The sequence below is a fragment of the Salmo salar genome, chromosome ssa18 (assembly GCF_905237065.1).
Source record: "Salmo salar chromosome ssa18, Ssal_v3.1, whole genome shotgun sequence".
NCBI lineage: Eukaryota > Metazoa > Chordata > Actinopteri > Salmoniformes > Salmonidae > Salmo > Salmo salar.
The window spans coordinates 34192055-34217384 of NC_059459.1; the positions used below are offsets into that span (position 1 = coordinate 34192055).

Here is a 25330-nt window from a genome sequence, read left to right on the forward strand (position 1 = left end):
GTTTGGGATATACACAAAGACACTTCTGCTACTCCTGTATCCCTAACCATGTCCTGGGTCAATTCATTTACACCTGCTAATCAAATAATGACAAACTAACCAGAGAGAAAGGCACCAGCGCAGTGTGGGTGTGTTTGTTATGGCCACGTTGAGATGTGTTTGTTGTGGTCACGTTGAGATGTGTTTGTTGTGGCCACGTTGAGATGTGTTTGTTGTGGCCACGTTGAGATGTGTTTGTTGTGGCCACGTTGAGATGTGTTTGTTATGGCCACGTTGAGATGTGTTTGTTGTGGCCACGTTGAGATGTGTTTGTTCTGGCCACGTTGAGATGTGTTTGTTGTGGCCACGTTGAGATGTGTTTGTTATGGCCACGTTGAGATGTGTTTGTTATGGCCACGTTGAGATGTGTTTGTTGTGGCCACGTTGAGATGTGTTTGTTATGGCCACGTTGAGATGTGTTTGTTATGGCCACGTTGAGATGTGTTTGTTGTGGCCACGTTGAGATGTGTTTGTTATGGCCACGTTGAGATGTGTTTGTTATGGCCACGTTGAGATGTGTTTGTTGTGGCCACGTTGAGATGTGTTTGTTATGGCCACGTTGAGATGTGTTTGTTGTGGCCACGTTGAGATGTGTTTGTTATGGCCACGTTGATTCTTACTGGATCACAGGATAATGAAGTAGCCTTGTCCAGATAGAATGGCCCTAGGGCATGATAACTATTTCCTGTTTCTGTAGCGTGAGTAGCCTTGTTCCAGATAGAATGGTCCTAGGGCATGATAACTATTTCCTGTTTCTGTAGCGTGAGTAGCCTTGTTCCAGATCAGCTGTGTTGAGTTGTTGTTCTTCATCAGCTGTGTTAAGTTGTTGTTCTTCATCAGCTGTGTTGAGTTGTTGTTCTTCATCAGCTGTGTTGAGTTGTTGTTCTTCATCAGCTGTGTTGACTTGTTGTTCTTCATCAGCTGTGTTGAGTTGTTGTTCTTCATCAGCTGTGTTGAGTTGTTGTTCTTCATCAGCTGTGTTGACTTGTTGTTCTTCATCAGCTGTGTTGAGTTGTTGTTCTTCATCAGCTGTGTTAAGTTGTTGTTCTTCATCAGCTGTGTTGAGTTGTTGTTCTTCATCAGCTGTGTTGAGTTGTTGTTCTTCATCAGCTGTGTTGAGTTGTTGTTCTTCATCAGCTGTGTTGACTTGTTGTTCTTCATCAGCTGTGTTGAGTTGTTGTTCTTCATCAGCTGTGTTGACTTGTTGTTCTTCATCAGCTGTGTTGAGTTGTTGTTCTTCATCAGCTGTGTTGAGTTGTTGTTCTTCATCAGCTGTGTTGACTTGTTGTTCTTCATCAGCTGTGTTGAGTTGTTGTTCTTCATCAGCTGTGTTGAGTTGTTGTTCTTCATCAGCTGTGTTGAGTTGTTGTTCTTCATCAGCTGTGTTGACTTGTTGTTCTTCATCAGCTGTGTTGAGTTGTTGTTCTTCATCAGCTGTGTTGAGTTGTTGTTCTCCATCAGCTGTGTTGAGTTGTTGTTCTTCATCAGCTGTGTTGACTTGTTGTTCTTCATCAGCTGTGTTGAGTTGTTGTTCTTCATCAGCTGTGTTGAGTTGTTGTTCTTCATCAGCTGTGTTGACTTGTTGTTCTTCATCAGCTGTGTTGAGTTGTTGTTCTCCATCAGCTGTGTTGAGTTGTTGTTCTTCATCAGCTGTGTTGACTTGTTGTTCTTCATCAGCTGTGTTGAGTTGTTGTTCTTCATCAGCTGTGTTGAGTTGTTGTTCTTCATCAGCTGTGTTGACTTGTTGTTCTTCATCAGCTGTGTTGAGTTGTTGTTCTTCATCAGCTGTGTTGAGTTGTTGTTCTTCATCAGCTGTGTTGAGTTGTTGTTCTCCATCAGCTGTGTTGAGTTGTTGTTCTCCATCAGCTGTGTTGAGTTGTTGTTCTTCATCAGCTGTGTTGACTTGTTGTTCTCCATCAGCTGTGTGAAGTTGTTGTTCTCCATCAGCTGTGTTGAGTTGTTGTTCTTCATCAGCTGTGTTGACTTGTTGTTCTTCATCAGCTGTGTTGAGTTGTTGGTCTCCATCAGCTGTGTTGAGTTGTTGTTCTTCATCAGCTGTGTTGAGTTGTTGGTCTCCATCAGCTGTGTTGAGTTGTTGTTCTTCATCAGCTGTGTTGAGTTGTTGGTCTCCATCAGCTGTGTTGAGTTGTTGTTCTTCATCAGCTGTGTTGAGTTGTTGTTCTTCATCAGCTGTGTTGAGTTGTTGGTCTCCATCAGCTGTGTTGAGTTGTTGTTCTTCATCAGCTGTGTTGAGTTGTTGTTCTTCATCAGCTGTGTTGAGTTGTTGTTCTCCATCAGCTGTGTTGAGTTGTTGTTGTCCATCAGCTGTGTTGAGTTGTTGTTCTTCATCAGCTGTGTTGAGTTGTTGTTCTTCATCAGCTGTGTTGAGTTGTTGTTCTTCATCAGCTGTGTTGAGTTGTTGTTCTTCATCAGCTGTGTTGAGTTGTTGTTCTCCATCAGCTGCCTCCGTATTGTATTTGTCTGTGTAGCTGCTGAAATCAAACACAATAATCACAAAGCATGCCAACAGCTTGCCCTAAACAAGATGGTAATAAAAGATACATTTAAGTGTGAAATGTATGCATGTTTAAAAAAAAGATGTTCAAAATAAAACAATTATATCCAATTTCATGATGGCAAGATGTTTAATGAGATTTGAACAAGATGTTACTGTAATGTTTTTCTTTAGACTTCTACAATGGGTTTATCATAATAACTAAAGGTCATATCTTACAGACTCTCATTTCATCAAACTGTGACACATTAAGATAATACACACACTGGTTTTTACCTTTGTTAAATGTTTGCGCTTTAGCATCAGTTTGTATTTTGATTAGATTTCTATATGCCTCAGGCATTCAGAGTTGCCTGGTGTTGATTTCCTTTTATCAAACTGTCAGAAATACCTTTTGATCTTCTTATAGGTGGGATTTACTTGTCTAAAACAAATGAGAAACAAAGTTTGCACAGAGAGTTTTGTAATTTATTGATGTTTAAGTGGTTGAAGGGACTGGCAATTCATTTGAGCTTTAACACCAGCCATAAGAAGTTACTTCAGATGGTCAAAGGTTACTGTTATATTAACTCATTGGTTTTGACATTAATAGTCCATGACGAATATAATGCCTTTAAAACAAAGCTAGTCTGTTCATTGAAATGTAATGCCTTTAAAACAATGCTAGTCTGTTCACTGCATATGCTGTTCTAACAGTATGTGAGGTGTTGATACTCTAGATCTGACTGATTGGACATCAATATGGGTTGCATCTCAAATGGCAACATATTCCCTATATAGTTCACTACCTTTGACCAGAAATAGTGCCCTGTATAGGGAATATGGTGCCATTTAGGACACACTCTGAACTCTCTGTTAGCTCAAACATAATTTTCTCAGTGTCATCTACAGTATCCTCTTATCTAATACCAGACATCACCCTCATCATCCTCTTATCTAATACCAGACATCACCCTCCTCATCCTCTTATCTAATACCAGACATCACCCTCATCATCCTCTTATCTAATACCAGACATCACCCTCATCATCCTCTTATCTAATACCAGACATCACCCTCCTCATCCTCTTATCTAATACCAAACATCACCCTCATCATCCTCTTATCTCATACCAGACATCACCCTCATCATCCTCTTATCTAATACCAGACATCACCCTCATCATCCTCTTATCTAATACCAAACATCACCTTCATCATCCTCTTATCTAATACCAGACATCACCCTCATCATCCTCTTATCTAATACCAAACATCACCCTAATCATCCTCTTATCTAATACGAGACATCACCCTCATCATCCTCTTATCTAATACCAGACATCACCCTCATCATCCTCTTATCGAATACCAGACATCACCCTCCTCATCCTCTTATCTAATACCAGACATCACCCTCATCATCCTCTTATCTAATACCAGACATCACCCTCATCATCCTCTTATCTAATACCAAACATCACCCTCATCATCCTCTTATCTAATACCAGACATCACCCTCATCATCCTCTTATCTAATACCAGACATCACCCTCCTCATCCTCTTATCTAATACCAAACATCACCCTCATCATCCTCTAATCTAATACCAAACATCACCCTCATCATCCTCTTATCTAATACCAAACATCACCCTCATCATCCTCTTATCTAATACCAGACATCACCCTCCTCATCCTCTTATCTAATACCAAACATCACCCTCATCATCCTCTTATCTAATACCAGACATCACCCTCATCATCCTCTTATCTAATACCAAACATCACCCTCATCATCCTCTTATCTAATACCAGACATCACCCTCATCATCCTCTTATCTAATACCAGACATCACCCTCATCATCCTCTTATCTAATACCAGACATCACCCTCATCATCCTCTTATCTAATACCAGACATCACCCTCATCATCCTCTTATCTAATACCAGACATCACCCTCCTCATCCTCTTATCTAATACCAGACATCACCCTCCTCATCCTCTTATCTAATACCAGACATCACCCTCATCATCCTCTTATCTAATACCAAACATCACCCTCATCATCCTCTAATCTAATACCAAACATCACCCTCATCATCCTCTTATCTAATACCAGACATCACCCTCCTCATCCTCTTATCTAATACCAAACATCACCCTCATCATCCTCTTATCTAATACCAAACATCACCCTCATCATCCTCTTATCTAATACCAGACATCACCCTCATCATCCTCTTATCTAATACCAAACATCACCCTCTTCATCCTCTTATCTCATACCAGACATCACCCTCATCATCCTCTTATCTAATACCAGACATCACCCTCCTCATCCTCTTATCTAATACCAGACATCACCCTCTTCATCCTCTTATCTCATACCAAATGCCACCCTCATCGTCCTCTTATCTAATACCAGACATCACCCTCTTCATCCTCTTATCTCATACCAAACGCCACCCTCATCGTCCTCTCTTAGCTAATGGCAAACATAACCCTCATAATCCTCTTTAACCATCTGAAATTGTTGACGACAGTATATATTTGCAGATTGGCCACACACACACACACACACACACACACACACACACACACACACACACACACACACACACACACACACACACACACACACACACACACACACACACACACAGAAGTCTTTCATTGTAGTTGACAGTGATCTAATGGGATGACAGTTTGACGACTAAAAATGAATGCTACTGTTGTTTCCCTGAAGCAATGAGAATCAAAGGTAACAGGGCTGAAAACACACACACACACACACACACACACACACACACACACACACACACACACACACACACACACACACACACACACACACACACAAGGCAGAGCTAGAGACGGCATCATGCCATGAAAATTCCTGCGTGAACATGACATTTCCACAGTGTCCTGTTTATTCCAATAACAAATGCTGCAGAGAGGTTGAGAAGAGGGTCTGCGTACAGTGCAGAGATGGTGTGTGTCTAGGCAAGGGGGGGGGGGGGGTCTGTGTGTGTGTGTGTGTGTGTGTGTGAGAGAGAGAGAGAGAGAGAGATGGTTTCCAAGCCTTGGCTAGTGTGTTCAGGAGGATTCATATTTATAGTAGACCTAGTTTGCGTCCAAAATGGCTCCCTACTCCCTTTATAGTGCACTACTTCTGACCAGGGCGCCATTTGGGACCCAGCCCTAGTGCTCCGCAGATACAGACCAAACAAATATTTTCGATGCAACTTCCCCTGTTGCAGTAGACAGAATATTTCCCCTATTGCAGTAGACAGAATATTTCCCCTGTTGCAGTAGACAGAATATTTCCCCTGTTGCAGTAGACAGAATATTTCCCCTGTTGCAGTAGACAGAATATTTCCCCTGTTGCAGTAGACAGAATATTTCCCCTGTTTAGTAGACAGAATATTTCCCCTGTTGCAGTAGACAGGATATTTCCCCTATTGCAGTAGACAGGATATTTCCCTTATTGCAGTAGACAGAATATTCCCCCTGATTAGTAGACAGAATATTTCCCCTGTTGCAGTAGACAGAATATTTCCCCTGTTGCAGTAGACAGAATATTACCCCTGTTGCAGTAGACAGGATATATCCCCTGTTTAGTAGACAGAATATTTGCCCTGTTGCAGTAGACAGAATATTTGCCCTGTTGCAGTAGACAGAATATTTGCCCTGTTGCAGTAGACAGAATATTTGCCCTGTTGCAGTAGACAGAATATTTCCCCTGTTGGAGTAGACAGGATATTTCCCCTGTTTAGTAGACAGAATATTTGCCCTGTTGCAGTAGACAGAATATTTGCCCTGTTGCAGTAGACAGAATATTTCCCCTGTTGGAGTAGACAGGATATTTCCCCTGTTTAGTAGACAGAATATTTGCCCTGTTGCAGTAGACAGAATATTTGCCCTGTTGCAGTAGACAGAATATTTGCCCTGTTGCAGTAGACAGAATATTTCCCCTGTTGGAGTAGACAGGATATTTCCCCTGTTTAGTAGACAGAATATTTGCCCTGTTGCAGTAGACAGAATATTTGCCCTGTTGCAGTAGACAGAATATTTGCCCTGTTGCAGTAGACAGAATATTTGCCCTGTTGCAGTAGACAGAATATTTGCCCTGTTGCAGTAAAGACAGAATACAAATCACAGGAAGGAGAGAGTGAATTTGGGTGAATGTGCTTTTTTGTGAAAATAATTAAGAATCCTCCTATTATGTTGGATTTAATCTAACTGCTAGTCTATGCAGAGATTTCATCCTAGCAAATTATGTAAAATTACCATTTAATGGAGAGAGATATGCAGAGAGTGAATTACAGCATATCCTTTATTTCCAACCCTTAATATAAATATTCAATGACTGGCTCAAACCTTCAGTGACCCATTTTCTTTGTGTTTTTGTTAATACAAATTACAATTAACCTTACCCTAACCCTTGCAACAACTATACACAAACATGAACATGAAGTCATTAACATGAAGTCATTATCATCACACCATGATAATTTCCCCAACACCATGGGGAAATAGTACTCTTCATTTTTTCTGGCTTTGTAAAAAAAATATATGAAAAAAATCACTAAAATATGTGTGTGAGAACAGTGCCTTCAGAAAGTATTCATACCCCTTGACTTATTCCACATTTTGTTGTTACAGCCTGAATTCAACATTTATTAAATAAAAAAAATGTCTCACTCATCTACACACAATACCCCATAATGACAAAGTGAAAACATGTTTTTAGAAATGTTTGCAAATGTATTGAAAATGAAATACAGAAATACACTACATGACCAAAAGTATGTGGACAACGGTTCGGCAAACATCTCATTCCAAAATCATGGGTATTAATATGGAGTTGATCCCCCTTTGCTGTTATAACTGCCTCCACTCTTCTGGGAAGACTTTCCACTAGATGTTGGAACATTGCTGCAGGGACTTGCTTCCATTCAGCAACAAGAGCAAAGGTGTTTGATGGGGTTGAGGTCTGGGCTCTGTGCAGGCCAGTCAAGTTCTTCCACACCGATCTCGACAAACCATTTCTGTATGGATCTTGCTTTGTGCACTGGGGCATTGTCATGCTGAAACAGGAAAGGTCAAACTGTTACCACCAAGTTGAAAGCACAGAATCGTCTCTAGAAGGTAATTGTATGTCCACATACTTTTGTATATTTAGTATATTGTATTTACATAATTATTCACACCCCTGAGTCAATACTTTGTAGAAGCACCTTTGGCAGCGATTACACATGTTTCTAAGAGACAGTCTCTAAGAGCTTTCCACACCTGGATTGTGCAACATTTGGCCATTATTCTTTAAAAAAAATGTAAAGCACTGTCAAATTGGTTGTTGATCCTTGCTAGATAACCCTTTTCAGGTCTTGCCATATATTTTCAATAGATTTAAGTCAAAACTGTAGCTCGCCCATTCAGGAACATTCACTGTCTTCTTGGTAAGCAACTCCTGTGTAGATTTGGCCTAGGTTATTGTCCTGCTGAAAGGTGAGTTAATCTCTTAGTGTTTGGTGGGGAGCAGACTGAATCAAATCAAATCAAATGTATTTATATAGCCCTTCTTACATCAGCTGATATCTCAAAGTGCTGTACAGAAACTCAGCCTAAAACCCCAAACAGCAAGCAATGCAGATGTAGAAGCACGAACCAGGTTTTCCTCTAAGATTTTGCCTGTGCTTAGCTCCATTCTGTGTCTTTTTTATCCTGAAAAACTCCCCAGTCCTTAACGATTACATGTATACACATAACATGATACAGCCACCACTATGTTTGATAATATGGACAGTGGTACTCAGTAATGTATTGGATTTGCCCCAAACATAGCACTTTGTATCCAGGACAAAAAGTTAATTACTTTGCCACATTTTTTGCAGTGTAACTTTAGTGCCATGTTGCAAAACAGTCTTCCTTCTTTTCCCTCCTGTCATTTAGGTTAGTATTCTGGAGTAACTACAATGTTGTTGGTCCATCCTCAGTTGCCATTAAACTCTGTAACTGTTTTAATGTCACCATTGGCCTCAAGGTGAAATCCCTGAGTGGTTTCTTTCCTTTCCAGAAACTGAGTTAGGAATGACGCCTGTTTCTGTGTAGTGACCGGGTGTATTGATACACCATCCAAGTGTAATTAATATCTTTACCATGCTGAAAGGGATAGTCAATGTCTGTTTTTTTGCCATCTATCAGTAGGTGCCCTTCTTTGCAAGGCACTGGAAAACCTCACTGGTCTTTGTGGTTGAATCTGTGTTTGAAATTCACTGCTGGACTAAGGTACCTTACAGATAATTGTATGTGTGGGGTACAGAGATGTGTCAAAAATCATGTTAAACACTGTTATTGCACACAGAGTGAGTCCATGCAACTTATTATGTGACTTGTTAAGCACATTTTTACTCTTGAACTTTAGGTTTGCCATAACAAAGGGGTTGAATACTTATTGACTCAAGACATTTCAGCTTATAATCTTTTATTAACTTGAAAAAATGTAGAAAAACATAACATTATGAGGTATTGTGTGTAGGCCAGTGACAAAAAATCTAAATGTAATCCATTTTAAATTCAGGCTGTAACACAACAAAATGTGGAAAAAGTCAAGGGGTTTGAATACCTTCTGAAGGCGTGTGTGTGTGTGTGTGTGTGCGTGTGCGTGTGTGTGTGCGTGCGTGTGTGTGTGTGTGTTTCCAGCCCTGTTACCTTTGATTCTCATTGCTTCAGGGAAACAACAGTAGCATTCATTTTTAGTCTTCAAACTGTCATCCCTTAACCTCACTGTCAACTACAATGAAAGACTTCTCTCTGACAGAAAGAAAGACTGTTTGAGTGGGTATGTTTTGTACGGTGTCCATATTAGGACATCCTCAGTCACCCCAGATTCTTTTGACTCTGAGGATGTCCTAATATGGACAGTTTGAAGACTAAAAATGAATGCTGCTGTTGTTTCCCTGAAGCAATGCGTTATAGTTATATGTTTTGTGATTTCAAAGGTTTCCTATTTGAGCGATGTGAAGTTCCGAGAAATGTCTGCTTAATTACACACACTGTTTGTCTGCTCAGTTTGAGTGGGTTTTTCTGTGTTATTTCACAGGTTGCATATTTGATCTGGAGTTTCGGACGAGGAGAGACGGGAAGTTCATAGCGTTGGGGAAGCCTGAGGGTCATCCTAACTCTGGCCGTAGTGTGGGTCAGTGCGGGGTCACACCCTGCACCCTGGTGACCTGCAGGAATGGAGGAACCTGTGTAGACTCTGGATCCTCTGTCTAGTATGTACACTACATTTTCATTGATTATTTTATTTTGTTGAACCGTTCTTTAAACCAGGATGTCCCATTGTTATGCTTTTAATCAATTAATCAGATTGATTTATATTGCCCTTTCTACCACAATATATCTCCCAAAGTGCTTTAGAGGAACCCATGAAGCCCATGCTATGTGGCTGTGGTATTATTATTATTGAGTTAAGTGACTACAATGACGTCTCTGCATAATATGACTTGACCAGAGATGTAGGCTAAGGCTAGTCATATATAGGGTTGATTGAAGTGTACTGTTGCGGGGGGGGGCTTGTGGTTTCTTCTATAAACCTTCTATCAGTGAGACTCAGAAAATGCCCACGCTAAAACAGTCCTTGTGGCAAGTGCTCCCTCTATCCATCTCTATGGCGAGACTGAGAAAACAGGACCATGTATTGATGTTGCATGTCAGACCAAGGGCTTAGTGGGCATCAGGCCTCCTCCGGCTGGTGTAATCAATGTTATTATCCCAGAAATGAGAGGCTTGGAGACATAAATCACTGCTCAACATGGAGGCAAATGAATGGGTATGGCTGTACCACTGTTAGTCCTATTAATCATGGTTGGCTGGGTTGACCAGGAGATAGGTGGTGAATTCTATTTCAGCCTGTACAAGTGCTGATCTAGAATCAGGTCCCCAATGCCCATGTGTTCTTGTTCATTATGATATAAAAGGCAAAATTGATCCTAGATCAGCACTCCTACTCTGAGATGCTTTGTAAATACAGGTCCAGATTCCTAACATGTGTTTGGAATCACCTTAGCCTTTTAGCTCATAATGAACAAGATTATATGGACAGGGGGGGACCTGATCCTAGATCAGTTTGTTTTAGTTTCTTCTATTCAGGAGAGACTTATCTGTCTGTATTGTTGAGAACAGCATCATCAGAGCAAGGAGCTGTGTGTTTAGGACTCGATGTTAATGAATGTGATACACAACAGTGCAGGCAATAGTGGATTCATTCAGACAATAATTGCAAAATGTAATGTAGTTGGTGAAAATATAATAACTCTTAGTAATTCACTGAAGATGTATCATCACCATCTGTAGACTCTGTAGATGTAACATCACCATCTGTAGACTCTGTAGATATATCATCACCATCTGTAGACTCGTAGATGTATCACCATCTGTAGACTCTGTAGATATATCATCACCACCTGTAGACTCTGTAGATGTATCATCACCGTCTGTAGACTCTGTAGATATATCATCACCACCTGTAGACTCTGTAGATGTATCATCACCATCTGTAGACTCTGTAGATGTATCATCACCATCTGTATACTCTGTAGATATATCATCACCATCTGTAGACTCTGTAGATGTATCATCACCATCTGTATACTCTGTAGATGTATCATCACCATCTGTATACTCTGTAGATATATCATCACCATCTGTAGACTCTGTAGATGTATCATCACCATCTGTATACTCTGTAGATATATCATCACCATCTGTAGACTCTGTAGATGTATCATCACCATCTGTAGACTCTGTAGATGTATCATCACCATCTGTATGCTCTGTAGATATATCATCACCATCTGTAGACTCTGTAGATGTAACATCACCATCTGTAGACTCTGTAGATGTATCATCACCATCTGTAGACTCTGTAGATGTATCATCACCATCTGTATGCTCTGTAGATGTATCATTACCATCTGTAGACTCTATAGATGTAACATCACCATCTGTAGACTCTGTAGATGTATCATCACCATCTGTAGACTCTGTAGATGTATCATCACCATCTGTAGACTCTGTAGATGTATCATCACCATCTGTATGCTCTGTAGATGTATCATTACCATCTGTAGACTCTATAGATGTAACATCACCATCTGTATACTCTGTAGATGTATCATTACCATCTGTAGACTCTATAGATGTAACATCACCATCTGTAGACTCTGTAGATGTATCATCACCATATGTAGACTCTGTAGATGTATCATCACCATCTGTAGACTCTGTAGATGTATCATTACCATCTGTAGACTCTGTAGATGTATCATCACCATCTGTAGACTCTGTAGATATATCATCACCATCTGTAGACTCTGTAGATATATCATCACCATCTGTAGACTCTGTAGATGTAACATCACCATCTGTAGACTCTGTAGATGTATCATCACCATCTGTAGACTCTGTAGATGTAACATCACCATCTGTAGACTCTGTAGATATATCATCACCATCTGTTGACTCTGTAGATGTATCATCACCATCTGTATAATCTGTAGATGTATCATTACCATCTGTAGACTCTGTAGATGTATCATCACCATCTGAAGACTCTGTAGATCATTACTAGAAATAAACCAGTGCCCTGTACTACAGTATTATTAGTAATAAGCCAGTCCCCTGTACTACAGTATTACTAGTAGTAAGCCAGTCCCCTGTACTACAGTATTACTAGTAGTAAGCCAGTCCCCTGTACTACAGTATCACTAGTAATAAGCCAGTCCCCCTGTACTACAGTATTACTAGTAATAAGCCAGTCCCCTGTACTACAGTATTACTAGTAGTAAGCCAGTCCCCTGTACTACAGTATTACGAGTAGTAAGCCAGTCCCCTGTACTACAGTATCACTAGTAATAAGCCAGTCCCCCTGTACTGCAGTATTACTAGTAATAAGCCAGTGCCCTGTACTACAGTATTACTAGAAATAAGCCAGTCCCCTGTACTACAGTATCACTAGTAGTAAGCAAGTGCCCTGTACTACAGTATTACTAGAAATAAGCCAGTGCCCTGTACTACAGTATTACTAGTAGTAAGCCAGTGTCTTGTACTACAGTATTACTAGTAATAAGCCAGTCCCCTGTACTACAGTATTACTAGTAGTAAGCCAGTCCCCTGTACTACAGTATTACTAGTAATAAGCCAGTCCCCTGTACTACAGTATCACTAGTAGTAAGCCAGTCCCCTGTACTACAGGATTACTAGTAATAAGCCAGTCCCCTGTACTACAGTATTACTAGTAGTAAGCCAGTGCCCTGTACTACAGTATTACTAGTCGTACTCCATGTCATTCTGCTCTCCCCTGTAGCACTACTAGTAGCACTACTAGCAGCACTGTCTGTGCCAGTAGTAGAAGTAGTTATTCTGATGTTAAGTAAACCTCATGACATCTCCCCTAGCTGCCAGTTACCCTAACCCATGTGTTCCTCTCTCCCCTAGCTGCCAGTAACCCTAACCCATGTGTTCCTCTCTCCCCTAGCTGCCAGTTACCCTAACCCATGTGTTCCTCTCTCCCCTAGCTGCCAGTAACCCTAACCCATGTGTTCCTCTCTCCCCTAGCTGCCAGTAACCTTAACCCATGTGTTCCTCTCTCCCCTAGCTGCCAGTAACCCTAACCCATGTGTTCCTCTCTCCCCTAGCTGCCAGTTACCCTAACCCATGTGTTCCTCTCTCCCCTAGCTGCCAGTAACCCTAACCCATGTGTTCCTCTCTCCCCTAGCTGCCAGTTACCCTAACCCATGTGTTCCTCTCTCCCCTAGCTGCCAGTTACCCTAACCCATGTGTTCCTCTCTCCCCTAGCTGCCAGTTACCCTAACCCATGTGTTCCTCTCTCCCCTAGCTGCCAGTTACCCTAACCCATGTGTTCCTCTCTCCCCTAGCTGCCAGTTACCCTAACCCATGTGTTCCTCTCTCCCCTAGCTGCCAGTAACCCTAACCCATGTGTTCCTCTCTCCCCTAGCTGCCAGTAACCCTAACCCATGTGTTCCTCTCTCCCCTAGCTGCCAGTAACCCTAACCCATGTGTTCCTCTCTCCCCTAGCTGCCAGTAACCCTAACCCATGTGTTCCTCTCTCCCCTAGCTGCCAGTGCCCATTCGGCTGGAAGGGAGCACTCTGCTCTGAGACCGTGTCTGTGTGCGACGCTGAACACCGTCCCCCTCCTTTGTGTGCCCGTGGTTCCACCTGCGTACCCCTTCCAGACGGATACACCTGCCTCTGCCCCTTGGGCACCGGCGGACTGCACTGTCAGCAAGGTCAGAATACTGACCAAACACTAACCAAATACTATTAGGTCAGAATACTGACCAAACACTAACCAAATACTATTAGGTCAGAATACTGACCAAACACTAACCAAATACTATTAGGTCAGAATACTGACCAAACACTAACCAAATACTATTAAGTCAGAATACTGACCAAATACTATTAGGTCAGAATACTGACCAAACACTAACCAAATAGTATTAGGTCAAAATAATAACCAACCAACCCAACCAGTTTGTTCCAAAAAAATAAGAAAAAGAAAGCGATTAACCTCTCTGTTAACCTCTCTATTAACCTCTCTGTTAAACTCTCTGTTAACCTCTCTGTTAACCTCTCCGTTAAGTTAAACTCTCCGTTAACCTCTCTGTTAACCTCTCTGTTAATACCTCTATGGGCTAGGTGGGACGCAGGCGTCCCACCCGTGGTGCACTCCATCAACAGCAGGTGCATTTCAAGAGCGGCAAATTTGAATCCAAATAAATGTAAAAATTCAAATTTTTCAAACATACAACTATTTTACACCCTTTGAAAGATAAACATCTCCTTAATCTAACCACGTTTTACGATTTCAAAAAGGTTTTACGGCGAAAGCATAAATTTAGAGTATGTTAGGACAGTACATTTACAAGAGTTGTGTGTAATGTTTTGTCAATTCAAAGACAGGGTCACCAAAACCATAAAACCAGCTAAAATGATGCACTAACCTTTTACAATCTCCATCAGATGACACTCCTAGGACATTATGTTAGACAATGCATGCATTTTTAGTTCTATCAAGTTCATATTTATATCCAAAAACAGCGTTTTACTATGGCATTGATGTTGAGGAAATCGTTTCCCTCCAATAACCGGCAGTCAAGTCAGCATCACAAATTAAATAATTAAAATTAGAAAACATTGGTAAAATATTATATTGTCATTTAAAGAATTATAGATTTACATCTCTTGAACGCAATCAACTTGCCAGATTTAAAAATAACCTTACTGGGAAATCACACTTTGCAATAATCTGAGCACTGCGCCCAGAAAAATACGCGTTGCGATACAGACTAGTCGTCATGTTGGGGAGATCTAAAATCGAAAATACTATGTAAATAATCCATTACCTTTGATTCTCTTCATCAGATGTCACTTCCAGGTATCACAGGTCCATAACGAATGTAGTTTTGTTCAAAAAAAGCTCATCATTTATGTCCAAAAATCTCCGTCTTGTTAGCACATGATCTAAGCCCGCCGGACTTCACTTCATGAACGAGGGGGAAAAAATATATTTACGTTCGTTCAAACATGTCAAACGTTGTATAGCATAAATCATTAGGGCCTTTTTTAACCAGAACATGAATAATATTCAAGGTGGACGAATGCATACTCTTTTATAACGTATTGGAACGAGGGTACCCAACATGAACTCGCGCCAGGTGTCTAATGGGCCATCATCGTTCCATGGCTCTTGTTCGGTCAGATCTCCCTCCAGAAGACTCAAAACACTTTGTAAAGGCTGGTGACATCTAGTGGAAGCAATAGGAAGTGCCAAAATATTCCTCAGCCCCTGTGTTTTTCAATGGCATAGGTTTAAAGGTAATACAACACATCAGGTATCCACTTCCTGTCAGAAAATGTCTCAGGGTTTTGCCTGCCAAATGAGTTCTGTTATACTCACAGACACCATTCAAACAGTTTTAGAAACTTTAGAGTGTTTTCTATCCATATATAATAAGTATATGCATATTCTAGTTACTGGGTAGGATTAGTAACCAGATTAAATCGGGTACATTTTTTTTATCCAGCCGTGCAAATACTGCCCCCTAGCCCTAACAGGTTCTCCGTTAACCTCTCCGTTACATTAACCTCTCCATTAACCTTTCTGTTAAACTCTCCGTTAACCTCTCTGTTAACCTCTCTGTTAACGTCTCCGTTAACCTCTCCGTTATCCTCTCCGTTAAGCTCTCCGTTAAGCTCTCCGTTAAGCTCTCCGTTAAACTCTCCGTTAACCTCTCCGTTAACCTCTCTGTTAAGCTCTCTGTTAACCTCTCTGTTAAACTCTCTGTTAACCTCTCTGTTAACCTTTCTGTTAAACTCTCCGTAAAACACTGATGAAGGTCTATTGAGACCAAAACGTTGGTATACGTTTTTTCCCCGTTATCCTATAGTATCAATTTCCAGGGTTTTAAAATGTAATTACATCAAATGAAAAGATCTCAGTCCCTCTCATATAACCATTTGTCTTTCCCCTTTGATTGATAGCTTGACACAAAGAAATAGATACCGTACCAGTCAAAAGTTTGGACACACCTATTTATTTCAAGGGTTTTTCTTAATTTTTTACTATTTTCTACATTGTAGAATAATAGTGAAGACATCAAAACTATGCAATAACACATATGGAATCATGTAGTTACCAAAAAAGTGTTCAACAAATCAAAATATATTTTTGATTTTAGATTATTCAAAGTAGCCACCCTTTCCCTTGATGACTTTGCACACTCTTGTAATTCTCTCAACCAGCTTCATGAGGTAGTCACCTGGAATGCATTTCAATTAACAGGTGTGCCTTGTCAAAAGTTAATTTGTGGAATTTATTTCCTTCTTAATCAAATCAAATCAAATCAAATTTATTTATATAGCCCTTCTTACATCAGCTGATATCTCAAAGTGCTGTACAGAAACCCAGCCTAAAACCCCAAACAGCAAGCAATGCAGGTGTAGAAGCACGGTGGCTAGGAAAAACTCCCTAGAAAGGCCAAAACCTAGGAAGAAACCTAGAGAGGAACCAGGCTATGAGGGGTGGCCAGTCCTCTTCTGGCTGTGCCGGGTGGAGATTATAACAGCACATGGCCTAGATGTTCAAATGTTCATAAATGACCAGCATGGTCAAATAATAATAATCATAGTAGTTGTCGAGGGTGCAGCAAGTCAGTAACACAAGAGTAAGTGTCAGTTGGCTGTTTCATAGCCGATCTTTGAGAGTATCTCTACCACTCCTGCTGTCTCTAGAGAGTTGAAAACAGCAGGTCTGGGACAGGTAGCACGTCCGGTGAATAGGTCAGGGTTCCCACAGGTCTGGGACAGCAGGTCTGGGACAGGTAGCACGTCCGGTGAACAGGTCAGGGTTCCATAGCTGCGGGCAGAACAGTTGGAACTGGAGCAGGAGCACGGCCAGGTGAACTGGGGACAGCAAGGAGTCATCAAGCCAGGTAGTCCTGAGGCATGGTCCTAGGGCTCAGGTCCTCCGAGAGAGAGAAAGAAAGAAAGAAAGAAAGAAAGAAAGAAAGAAAGAAAGAAAGAAAGAAAGAAAGAAAGAGAGAATTAGAGAGAGCATATTTAAATTCACACAGGACACCGGAAAAGACAAGAGAAGTACTCCAGATGTGACAGATGTGACCCTAGCCCCCCGACACATAAACTACTGCAGCATAAATACTGGAGGCTGAGACAGGAGGGGTCAGGAGACACTGTGGCCCCATCCGATGAAACCCCCGGACAGGGCCAAACAGATAGGATATAACCGCACCCACTTTGCCAAAGCACAGCCTCACACCACTGGAGGGATATCTCCAACCACCCACATACCATCCCGGGACAAGGCCGAGTATAGCCCACAAAGATCTCCGCCACGGCACAACCCAAGGGGGGGCGCCAACCCAGACAGGAAGACCATGTCAGTGACTCAAACCACTCAAGTGACGCACCCCTCCCAGGGACGGCATGGAAGAACACCAGCAAGCCAGTGACTCAGCCCCCATAATAGGGGTAGAGGCAGAGAATCCCAGTGGAAAGAGGGGAAACCGGCCAGGCAGAGACAACAAGGGCGGTTCGTGTAATGTGTTTGAGGAAAATCAGCTGTCTTGTGACAAGGTAGAGGTGGTAAACAGAAGATAGCCCTATTTGGTAAAATACCAAGTCTATATTATGGCAAGAACAGCTCAAATAAGCAAAGAGAAACGACAGTCCATCATTACTTTAAGACATGAAGGTCAGTAAATCTGGAAAATTTCAAGAACTTTGAAAGTTTCTTCAAGTGTAGTCACAAAAACCATCAAGCGCTATGATGAAACTGCTTCCCATTAGGACCGCCACAGGAAAGGAAGACCCAGAGTTACCTCTGCTGCAGAGGATAAGTTCATAAGAGTTACCAGGCTCAGAAATTGCAGCCCAAATAAATGCTTGACAGAGTTCAAGTAACAGACATATGAATCAGGCCTTCATGGCCGAATTGCTGCATAGAAACCACTACTAAAGGACACCAATAAGAAGAAGAGACTTGCTTGGGCCAAGAAACACGAGCAATGGACATTAGACCGGTGGAAATCTGTCCTTTGGTCTAATGAGTCCAAATGTCAGATTTTTGGTTTCAACCGCCGTGTCTTTGTGGGACGCAGAATAGCTGAACAGATGATCTCTGCATGTGTGATTCCCACCATGAAGCAAGGAGGAGGAGGTGTGATGGTGTATTTTGTATTTGTATTTATTATGGATCCCCATTAGCTGTTGCCAAAGCAGCAGCTATTCTTCCTGGGGTCCAGCAAAATTAAGGCAGTTTATACCATTTTAAAAACATTATTATACATTCACAGATTTCACAACACACTGTGTGCCCTCAGGCCCCTACTCCATCACTACCACATATCTACAGTACTAAATCCATGTGTATGATGTTATCGTGTGTGTGTGTATGCATGTGACTGTGCCAATGTTTGTGTTGCTTCACAGTCCCCGCTGTTCCATAAGGTGTTTTTTAAATCTAGAGTTTATTGTAGTCATGGCTCTATGTAGTACTGTGTGCCTCCCATAGTCTGTCTGGATTTGGGGACTGTGAAGAGACCTCTTGTGGCATGTCTTGTGGGGTATGTATGGGTGTCCGAGCTCTGTGCCAGTAGTTTAGACAGACAGCTCAGTGCATTCAACATGTCAATACCTCTCATAAATACAAGTAGTGATGAAGTCAATCTCTCCTCCACTTTCAGCCAGGAGAGATTGACATGCATATTATTAATATTAGGTCTCTGTGTACATCCAAGGGACAGCCGTGCTGCCCTGTTATGAGCCAATTGCAAAACTAGGGCCTGTAGGACCTGCCTTGTTGATAGTGTTGTTAAGAAGGCAGAGCATAGTTTTTATTATAGACAGACTTCTCCCAATCTTAGCTACTACTGCATCAATATGTTTTGACCATGACAGTTTACAATCTAGTGTTATTCCAAGCAGTTTAGTCATCTCAACTTGCTCAATTTATTTATTACAAGATTTAGTTGAGGTTTAGGGTTTAGTGAGTGTTTTGTTCCAAATACAATGCTTTTAGTTTCAGAAATATTTAGGGCTAACTTATTCCTTGCCACCCACTCTGAAACTAACTTCAGCTCTTTGTTGAGTGTTGCAGTCATTTCAGTCGCTGTAGTAGCTGACGTGTATAGTGTTGAGTCTTCCGCATACATAGACACTCTGGCTTCACTCAGTCAGTGGCATGTCGTTAGTAAAATTAAATTAACGCAAGGGGCCTAAATAGCTACCCTGGAGAATTCCTGATTCTAACTGGATTATATTTGAGAGGCTTCCATTAAAGAACACCCTCTGTGTTCTGTTAGACAAGTAACTCTATCCACATTATAGCAGTGAGTGTAAAGCCATAACACATACGTTTTTCCAGCAGCAGACTATGATCAATAATGTCAAAGCTGCACTGCAGTCTAATAAGACAGCCCCCACAATCATTTTATCATCAATTTATCTCAGCCAATCATCAGTAATTTGTGTAAGTGCCACGTCCTGATCAAACTACAATAACAAATAACCTCTTTACTGGTCAGGACGTGACAGTCTGATTCAATGAATGAAGGAGCCTAGTTGTCTTTTTTTCCCAAAATTTCATTTAAGGTGCCCCAAAGCTTTTTACTATCATTCTTTTATTTAATTTATCTTATTTCTGTCTTTTCGGTAGATGTTGTAACCATGTATTGCTACCACTGTATCATCAAATGTATTATCTAAGTGAGTTTCAGAGATAATCAGAATATGAATGTCATCTGTTACAAGAAAGTTATTGACTTCATGTACCTTGTTTCTTAGGTTACATATGTTAATATGGGCTATTTGTAGCACTTTTCTGGGTTGCTTGATTGTTTTTAATGGTTTACTGGGAAGCTTATCAGAGGTAGACTTACTCATGTTATTTACATTGGAGCTGATAGTGCAGAGTGAGCTGCATAAAGTGGTCTTCCTACTATTGCACACCGCCTCAGTGCTAACAGTGGAACTCATGACTACTGCTTACAATAGCTGTAGGATAAACAGATGTATTCGGTACATAAATTAAATTACTTACATTGTGTTTTCCAATGCCCCTAAGATCATGTACATTTCATGCAGCATTATGACGACTCATTGTCACAATGGTAGGGATTAACTGAGCTGGTCTTGGATCATTTACCAGTCATTGTTTCAACGCAGCCTTGAAATGCATGGACAGAGTCCAGGAGCCAAGATGATTTGGATGGACTCCGTCATTCCTGTAGAGTATCTTCTGTTTCCAGAAGGTGTCAAAGTTATCAATAAAAGTGACTCCAGAAGAGCTACAGTAGTCTTTTAGCCAGATGTGTAAAGCCAGCAGTCTGCTGAATCTTTCACACCCAACGATGGTACTGGACCTGAAATTATTGGCCCTTTTTTGGAGTCTTTTAATGCTAAAATCAGTTCTTTAAAATCCATTTTCAAATGTTCCGAGCTAGCCCTCCTGATGTCGTTTGACCCCACATGGACTACGACAGTGTCAGCTCCCTGCATCTGTGGTAGAACAGTCGACACGCCCTTGTTATGTCCTGTTCTTTTGCCTTGGGGACCGAGATGTTTCTCACCATAGAGCTGCCTATGATGACAGCTGGTGATGTTGAATGGGCCGGTCTCTCAGGCAGCCTCACGGTCTGGTGAGCTCCGAAGATCTGAACCCGAGGTAGAAGCCACCGGAGAGGGAGACAGAACCGAGGACGAAGATGCAGGTACCTCCAGATCCGATCTTGATTGGGAAGCCACCGAGAACGAAGGCTCCGGAACCTCTGGATCCAGGGCGGCAAAGCTGTTTTTGGTCTGTGTCAGTTCCTGGCTCAACATCTCCATGGAGACCCCCGTTGCCAGAGGACGCCTTCTTCGACTTCCACGGCAAGTGACGTACCTCCATGGCTGGTTGGCTGGGTCGAGAACAGCTCGGTTCTCCAGGGAAGGGGGAGACCACTTCGGGGATGGAACCCTGCCTAGCACCAGCCAGTCGGCTGTGGAGAGCCGACACAGCGGCGAAACTTCCACCAGACCAGAGCGCTGTCCGGCTACTAGAGTGGAAGAAAAATCAAAAGTAGGTGGGCGTGGGTTCCCCAGTAGCTTATGTAGGTTTGCTACTTGCTTGCTAAGAGTAGCCACTTCGCTCCTGTAGTCCTCCGCAAGCAAGCAGTTGCTACATTGAAAGTCAGCGCAGTCCGCTTTGTCCCGGAACAACGCAAAGTAAACACAGCTCCTGCAATGCTGGAAACGTTTAATGGCGGCCTCCATTTGAGACCTTTTTTTTTGAGGCCACCGAGTGTAGGGGTGCTTTGCTGCTGACGCTGTCTGTGATTTATTTAGAATTCAAGGCATACTTAACCAGCATGACTTCCACAGCATTCTGCAGCAATACGCCATCCCATCTGGTTTGCGCTTTGGGACTACCATTAGTTTTTCCACAGGACAATGACCCAACACACCTCCAGGCTATGTAAGGTCTATTTGACCAAGAAGGAGAGTGATGGAGTGCTGCATCAGATGATCTGGCCTCCACAATCACCCGACCTCAACCTAATTGAGATGGTTTGGGATGAGTTGGACCGCAGAGTGAAGGAAAAGCAGCCAACAAGTGCTCAGCATATGTGGGAACTCCTTCAAGACTGTTGGAAAAGCATTCCTCATGAAGCTGGTTGAGAGAATGCCAAGAGTGTGCAAAGCTATCATTAAGGCAAAGGGTGGCTACTTTGAATATATTTTGATTTGATTAACCTCTTACATCTAGACGTTCTGCTAGCGGAACACCTGCTCCAATATCCAATGATAGGCGTGGCGCGAATTACAAATTCCTCAAAAATACAAAAACTTCAATTTTTCAAACATATGACTATTTCACAGCATTTTAAAGATAAGACTCTCCTTTATCTAACCACACTGTCCGATTTCAAAAAGGCTTTACAACGAAAGCAAAACATTAGATTATGTCAGCAGAGTACCAAGCCAGAAATAATCAGACACCCATTTTTCAAGCTAGCATATAATGTCACAAAAACCCAGAAGACAGCTAAATGCAGCACTAACCTTTGATGATCTTCATCAGATGACAACCCTAGGACATTATGTTATACAATACATGCATGTTTTGTTCAATCAAGTTCATATTTATATCAAAAACCAGCTTTTTACATTAGCATGTGACTAGCATGTGACTAGCATTCCCACCGAACACTGCCGGTGAATTTACTAAATTACTCACGATAAACGTTCACAAAAAGCATAACAATTATTTTAAGAATTATAGATACAGAACTCCTCTATGCACTCGATATGTCCGATTTTAAAATAGCTTTTTGGTGAAAGCACATTTTGCAATATTTGAAGTACATAGCCCAGGCATCACGGGCTAGCTATTTAGACACCCGGCAAGTTTAGCACTCACCAATATCAGATTTACTATTATAAAAGATTGATTACCTTTTGTTGTCTTCGTCAGAATGCACTCCCAGGACTGCTACTTCAATAACAAATGTTGGTTTGGTCCAAAATAATCCATCGTTATATCCGAATAGCGGCGTTTTGTTCGTGCGTCCCAGACACTATCTGAAATGGTAAATCAGGGTCGCGTGCATGGCGCAATTTGTGACAAAAAAAATCTAAATATTCCATTACCGTACTTCGAAGCATGTCAACCGCTGTTTAAAATCCATTTTTATGCCATTTTTCTCGTAAAAAAGCGATAATATTCCGACCGGGAATCTCCTTTTAGCTAAACAGAGGAAAGTAAACAAAGCTTTCGGGCGACGCGGGCACGAGCCTGAGTCTCACAGTACTGTAACCAGCCACTACCCAAACGCGCTACTTTTTTTCAGCCAGAGCCTGCAAAGCCACGATTCAGCTTTTTACCGCCTTCTGAGACCCTATGGCAGCCGTAGGAAGTGTCACGGGACAGCTAAGATCCTCACTCTTCAATAAACAGAGACAAGAAGAACGACACCTTGTCAGACAGGCCACTTCCTGCATGAAACCTTGTCAGGTTTTTGCCTGCCAAATGAGTTCTGTTATACTCACAGACACCATTCAAACAGTTTTAGAAACTTTAGGGTGTTTTCTATCCATATGCAATAAGTATATGCATATTCTAGTTACTGGGTAGGAGTGGTAACCAGATTAAATCGGGTACGTTTTTTATCCAGCCGTGAAAATACTGCCCCCTAGCCATAACAGGTTAACACTTTTTTGGTTACTACATGATTCCATATGTGCTATTTCAAAGTTTTGATGTCTTCACTATTATTATACAATGCAGAAAATAGTAAAAATAAAGAAAAACCCATGAATGGGTAGGTGTGTCCAAACTTTTGACTGGTACTGTATATTTTTTGCATTAATCCACCAGATAATCCACCAGATACTATAGCTGCAGTCCTGCTCCCAGACTGGCAGTCAGAGCAGCGCTTCAGTGGTTATATCCCAGCCTGGCAGTCAGAGCAGCGCATCAGTGGTTATATTAATGAGATTTCAATCAAATCCAGTCAGTCAGTATAGCTCTCTGGTACAAATTGCCAAGGAACATTGGGCTCTGGGGTGAGCTCATTTAAATGAATCCATATTCAGTACACTGTGACCTGTGACCTGTTAGAACTGGCTGCGCCAATAGGTTCAATTAGAGAATGACATTGCATAATAGCCTACTGTGGCTATAGCCCTCTGTCTCTTACCAATTCCCTTCCTACTCCTTCCCTTTGGCCTTATTCCTTCCCCTGGGCCTTACTCCTTCCCCTTGGCCTTACTCCTTCCCCTTGGCCTTACTCCTTCCCCTTGGCCTTACTCCTTCCCTTTGGCCTTACTCCTTCCCCTTGGCCTTACTCCTTCCCCTTGGCCTTACTCCTTCCACTTGACCCTAACCCTTCCCTTTGGCCTTATTCCTTCCCCTTGGCCCTACTCCTTCCCTTTGGCCTTACTCCTTCCCCTTGGCCTTACTCCTTCCCCTTGGCCTTACTCCTTCCCCTTGGCCTTACTCCTTCCCCTTGGCCTTACTCCTTCCCTTTGGCCTTACTCCTTCCCTTTGGCCTTACTCCTTCCCTTTGGCCTTACTCCTTCCCCTTGGCCCTACTCCTTCCCTTTGGCCTTACTCCTTCCCTTTGGCCTTACTCCTTCCCTTTGGCCTTACTCCTTCCCCTTGGCCTTACTCCTTCCCCTTGGCCTTACTCCTTCCCCTTGGCCTTACTCCTTCCCTTTGGCCTTACTCCTTCCCTTTGGCCTTATTCCTTCCCTTTGGCCTTACTCCTTCCCTTTGGCCTTACTCCTTCCCCTTGGCCTTACTCCTTCCCTTTGGCCTTACTCCTTCCCTTTGGCCTTACTCCTTCCCTTTGGCCTTACTCCTTCCCTTTGGCCCTACTCCTTCCCTTTGGCCTTACTCCTTCCCTTTGGCCTTACTCCTTCCCTTTGGCCTTACTCCTTCCCCTTGGCCTTACTCCTTCCCTTTGGCCTTACTCCTTCCCTTTGGCCCTACTCCTTCCCTTTGGCCTTACTCCTTCCCCTTGGCCTTACTCCTTCCCCTTGGCCTTACTCCTTCCCCTTGGCCTTATTCCTTCCCTTTGGCCTTACTCCTTCCCCTTGGCCTTACTCCTTCCCCTTGGCCTTACTCCTTCCACTTGACCTTACTCCTTCCCTTTGGCCTTACTCCTTCCCCTTGGCCCTACTGCTTCCCTTTGGCCTTACTCCTTCCCCTTGGCCATACTCCTTCGCTTTGGCCTTACTACGTACCCTTGGCCCTTCTCCTTCCCCATGGTCATACTCCTTCCCGTTGGCCTTCCCCTTGGCCCTACTCCTTCCCCTTGGCCCTTCTCCTTCAATGTTTCCAGATCTGAAGGGTCTCGTGAAGCTTCTCCATGGTGCATACATTCTTTTGACTCATCACATACGCTGCTGTTTATTATCTATCCTGTTGCCTGGTCATTTCATCCTATTGCCTTGTCTCCGGTTACCTATCTACCCCCGCACATGGACTTGGTATTGGTACCCCATGTTTATAGCCAAGTTATCATTACGCGGTACTGGTACCCCATGCTTATAGCCAAGTTATCATTACTCAGTACTGGTACCCCATGTTTATAGCCAAGTTATCATTACGCGGTACTGGTACCCCATGTTTATAGCCAAGTTATCATTACTCAGTACTGGTACCCCATGTTTATAGCCAAGTTATCATTACGCGGTTCTG

The 25330-nt window shown here is 42.3% G+C and overlaps 1 protein-coding gene across 1 annotated transcript; it reads right to left on the reverse strand.

Annotated features, from left to right (window-relative positions):
* Positions 1-717: 717 nt before the first annotated feature.
* Positions 718-2496, reverse strand: LOC123728796 (putative uncharacterized protein DDB_G0286901). Its single transcript, XM_045701768.1, has one exon. The coding sequence runs from the start codon at positions 2494-2496 to the stop codon at positions 718-720; it is 1779 nt and encodes a 592-aa protein (XP_045557724.1).
* Positions 2497-25330: the final 22834 nt, after the last annotated feature.

Excerpts from the sequence above, each read along its gene's own strand:
- LOC123728796 (XM_045701768.1), bottom strand. The coding sequence starts at position 2,496 with ATGGAGAACAACAACTCAACACAGCTGATGAAGAACAACAACTCAACA.